We start from the raw sequence: 4,973 nt of genomic DNA, 5'->3' as shown, positions 1-4,973 counted from the left end.
GACCTGGGGATCACTCTGACCCCTCAGCAGATTCAGTCTCAAGGGATCACTCTGACCCCTCAGCAGGCCACAGACCTGGGGATCACTCTCACCCCTCAGCAAAGGATCACTCTCACTCCTCAACAGGCCCTGAACCTGGGTATCACCCTGACCCCTCAGCAAGTTTTGGCTCAAGGTATCTCTGTCACACCTCAGCAGGCCAAGGACCTGGGGATCACTCTAAGCCCTCAGCAGGCCCAATATCTGGGGATATCTCTGATGCCTCAGCAGGCTCTGGTTCAAGGGATCACTCTGACCCCTCAGCAAGCCAAAGACGTAGGGATCACTCTGACTCCTCAGCAAGCTCATAACCTGGGGTTCACACTCAGCCCTCAACAGATTCAGGCACGTGGCATCCCTTTGACCTGGCAAAAACTTGCTACATTTGTTCCTTTTGCTCTTAGACCATCTCGAGAATTAAAGGCCTCTTTTTCCACTCAGAAGTCCATTACATCAAGATTATTTCCAAGGGCTAGGCCTAGGCTGCCCCTGACATCATCTGCATCTCCTGCTGAGATCTCTATGACTAGGATTTCTTCTCCTTTGCAAAAATTAACACCTCCTCTCAGTCAAGCCCCCTTTACTCCTGGGAAACATGTAGGAATGAACATTTGTTCTGCTCCTGGAAGGCTCCTGGGCCCACAGATCCTTCCTACCTCCAGACAGATGCTAGTAGTTCAAGGTCAAGCCATTCCTATGGGTTCTGTGCCACAAGAAGTTTCTCCTGCCCCTGAGTATCATCCAATATCTGGGGCCCCTGTCACTACAGAGCAGCCCCTTCAACCAGAGGCCCTTAGCTCTGATCACTTTTTCATGCTGAGGGGTCTTCTGACTCCCTCATCACTTCAGTCTTCCCAGGCCACTCTCACCCTCAGGCCACCTCTTTTATCTAGTGTTCCACCCATCTTTGGACAGATTCCCAGAATCTGGGCGCCTCTCTCTCCTGGGCAGACTTTGGTTCCGGGAGTTTCTTCCATCAGTAGGGAGGAGCTCAGGGAATCTGAACCCTTAGCTTTCTCTGAATGGCCTCAGGGAATCCAGCCTCCTGCCACCCCTGAGAAGCCTCTGCAGACCCCTCCTACCTTCAGGCCACCTCTAGCACCACAAAGCCTTCCTGAGCATGTTTCCCCATTATGGCTCCTTCCCAGCCCTAGGCATCCCTCCACACTGTGGGCCTCCCCAACCTCGGAAAAGCCTCTGAGAGTTTTGCCCTCTTCTGTCACTCAGCAAAGACTAGCAATTGTTTCTTCTATAAAATCTAAGTCAGCAGTGGTTCAGGCAAGGGCTACAGATTTCAAGGTTTCTCAAGCTCCTTTCACCACTAAGAAATTCCAAATATCAAAGACCCCTGAGGCTTATGAAGAAACCCAGATACTCCAAGATACCTGTGTCACGGAACCATCTGAAACACTTCAGTCATTTCTCACCAGTTACAGAGCACCTGTTCCACAAAGCCCTTACACTGATGAGGCAGTCCTTCCCACTTTCATGAAGCCTGTAACACCATTACCTTCTCGTACTACTTGGCTACCAAAGACGCCATATAGTTCACCTTCTGAAGGGGATCAGAAGTCCCAATTCCCTTCTGCAGACCAGCCCTGGATATTGACTTCAGTTTTAGGTATCAAGAAACATGAAATGATGGTGCCCCCTTCCTCTCCTAAAGAGATTGTAGAGAAGAGATATTTTGTTGAAGTGGAGGCTCAGAGGAAGAACTTGATAGTATTAAATGAGGCCACAAAAACTTTTGGACTCCCTTTGCAGCAACAGACAACAGCTAGGAATCTCATAATTGGAACACTTCGTATGGACACAGTCCGGCTGGGATACCTGGTCCGAAAGTACATTGCTTATAAGCTGATCCAACGTGCCAGGTAGATGTAACTATTACATGTTTTTTTCTTTGTATCCTGCATTGCCAAGAAGGCTATTCTATTTGTCAGATCATGTGCTCTAAAACATCCTCTTATGTAAGAACTCCAGGACAGAGCTTATTTAAAATAGCAAAAGGAGAAGCCAGGTACAGTGGCACATAACTATAAATCCCAGCAGTCAAGAGGCTGAGGCAGGAGGAATGCTGCAAGTTTGAGGCCAGTCTGAGCTATACAGTAAGTTTTAGGCCAGTCTGAACTACATAGCAGGACCCTGTCTCAAAAACAAAAAAGATAGCAAAAGGATGATTTTTTAATAAAATAAGATATGATACATACCATGATTGACATCATTCATTTAGATCTCTAGCAGAGATTTTAAGGTATATTTTTGTGGATCATGGTTGATGTCCAAAATATTAACTTCAAAAATTCAGAGATAAATGCCAGTTATTCTTTTTTTTTTTTTTTTTTTTTTGTATTTTAGGGAAGGGTCTACAGGGTGTTCAGGGTCTCGCTACTAGATCAGTCTCATAGTGATCCGCCTGTTTACATCCTTCCAAGAGCTGGGATTACAGGTGAACACCACCATGCCCAGTCTCAGTGGCCATCTCAGAGTTCTCTGGGGGCGGGGCCGGCACAGCAGGCTTGGGGATTGAACTCCTGGCCCCTGCGCCTGCTTGCAGGCTCTTTAACATGCCAGTTATTCTGAATTTCTTTCATCTTCAGTTCACCAGATGTCTGACTTTTTGAATGGCAGAAGTGTGTTTTTTGTTTTTTTTTTGCTCCGAATGCCTTCAAGGCATGACTGGCTGTCTTGTGTTGTGGGGATCAAACCACAGCAACCTGAGCCTGACTGCTTTGTTGAAGCAGCCAGTTAAAGAACTGAGCTAAGGGGCAGGCCCCTGTAAAATGGTAGAAGGGTTTTTTTGTTTTGTTTTTTTTAGGCTCCAAATGCCTTTAGGGTATTCTGGTTTGCGGTGACTGTCTGGGTTGGAACCGCAGAAGCTTGAGCTTGAGGGCTTTGTTTAAGCAGGCACTTAAACAACTGAGCTACTGGGCAGGTCCCCTAACTTTTTGAATGGGAATGGTAGGTTGTATAAGGTGTTGTCACATCAACTTTGTTGCTACCCTTGTTTTTTAAAAATGTACCAAGAGGGGCTGGTGAGATGGCTCAGTGGTCTAAAGCGCCTACTTAGAACAAGCTAAGCTAAGCAAAACACAGGGACCACGGTTCAATCCCCCAGCACCACATGCCAGCCAGCCCTGCCCCCTGGTGGGCTGAACTGGCCACACACAAAATAAATAAAGTAAAAAAAAAAAAAAAGTACCAGGAATGGGGTCAAGGTAAATAACAATTGGCCTGCTATCCTCAACATTTGTATTTGAGGTTAAAAATTCATTATTTAGGAGAAATCTATATTTTTATTTATTTATTTGTTTATTTTTTGCTCTGAATGCCTTCAGGGCAGTTTTGGCTGGCTTGAGTTGTGGGTATCAAACCACAGCAACCTGAGCCTGACTGCTTTGTTGAAGCAGCCACTTAAAGAACTTCAAGCCCCCCTGTATATTTTAAAATACAGGATGCCTAAGTAAAAACATAATAACAGAACAAGTTTTCATTAATTATAGGAATAGCATATAATTAATTTAAGAACCATTTGTTGAATACTTGTAATTTTCTCAACTATTGCTCTAGGTGCTAAGGAATAAAACAAATTTTAAGTCCATGAAATTAATTAATTAATTTATTTAGATAGGGTCTCACTATGTTGTCCAGGCTGCCCTTGTGTTGAGCTCACTGTGCAACCCAGGTTAGTTTTAAACTTGTGAGCCTCCTGCCTCAGCTTCCTGAGTGCTGGAATTATAGGCATGTACTACAATGCCTGGTTGGCAATTTACATTTTTGGAACAAAATTCATTTGGAAGCCAAAGATTGGAACAAAGTATAAGGGGAAGACGTCAAAGTACAAAAGGAAGTACAAAGTACAAAAGCATCACATGTTAGCTACACTCAAAGAATGCAAATAGGAGAGTGAAAGTTTCTCTAATATCCCTCTTTTGACCAACCAGAGTCCTCCCAAGGATTCCACTGGTACTAATGAACGCCCACCCAGAAGTATTTGCTGCATATGTAGAACAGGACATATACTTTTATTCCTCTTTTTATATATTTTAAAGTTTGGGGGCTGGAGAGATGGCTCAGTGGAATAAGCACTTCCCTGGCAAGCACAAGGGCCTGGGTTCAATCCCCAGTTCTGCACACACACAAAAAAAGTTATATGATTTTTATAGCATAACTGAGGTATTAGGCATTAGATAAATTATTAAAGGTATATAAACAATGTACTTGTTTATTGCATAATTACAAAGTGTTTCAAAGTCTAAACTTAACAGTATGTCTTTAATCTATGGTGGCTATTAACATTGCTCAATATCATGCTATGATTAGAGACTTCAGTGAGTACTCTTACATATACATCATGATTTACGATTTCTGAATCAACGACTAAAATGTTTTTGTAATTTTAATATTTGTCAAATTGTTTCCAAAGAAATTGTAATAGTTCGTGTTTTTTTTTTAATTTTAATTTTAATTTTTTGTTTGTTAAGGGAAGGGTTTATAGGGTATTCAGGGTCTCACTGCATGGGTCAGACTTGTAGTGTTGATTAGTATTATGGTCTTTAAAAAAAAAAACTATTCTCTTTTTTGGTACTGGGAATTGAACTCAGGACCTTGCACTTGCTAGACAGTTTCTGTGCCACAGACCTACATCCCCAGTCCTTGATCAGTATTATGAAAGAATCATTCACTCACATTAAAACTAGCACATGGGGCTGGTGAGATGGCTCAGTGGTCTAAAGCACCTACTTAGAACAAGCTCAGCAAAGCACAGGGACCATGGTTCAATCCCCAGCACCACATGCCAGCCAGCCCCGCCCCCTGGTGGGCTGAGCTGCCCCCCCCCATAAATTAAAAAAATAAAATAAAAACAAAACTAGCACAGGTTATTACCAAACTTTTTGTGCACTGCCAATATAACTGAAATACAGCATGTAACA

At 43.3% G+C, this 4,973-nt stretch overlaps 1 protein-coding gene across 1 annotated transcript in view; it reads left to right on the top strand.

The window, feature by feature from the left end:
• The window catches only part of Fam186a (family with sequence similarity 186 member A), a 72,018-nt gene that overhangs the window by 40,256 nt on the left and 26,789 nt on the right, over window positions 1–4,973 (top strand). The window contains exon 5 of the mRNA XM_012516131.2: window positions 37–1,913. Coding sequence (XP_012371585.1) covers window positions 37–1,913 — 1,877 coding nt within the window. The remainder of the gene's footprint in view (window positions 1–36; window positions 1,914–4,973) is intronic.

The sequence above is a fragment of the Octodon degus genome, unplaced genomic scaffold, assembly GCF_000260255.1.
Source record: "Octodon degus isolate 3935 unplaced genomic scaffold, OctDeg1.0 scaffold00093, whole genome shotgun sequence".
In the NCBI taxonomy this organism is placed as follows: Eukaryota; Metazoa; Chordata; class Mammalia; order Rodentia; family Octodontidae; genus Octodon; species Octodon degus.
Note: the sequence above shows the minus strand (reverse complement) of the source record. Positions and strands in the feature narration are given on the sequence as shown.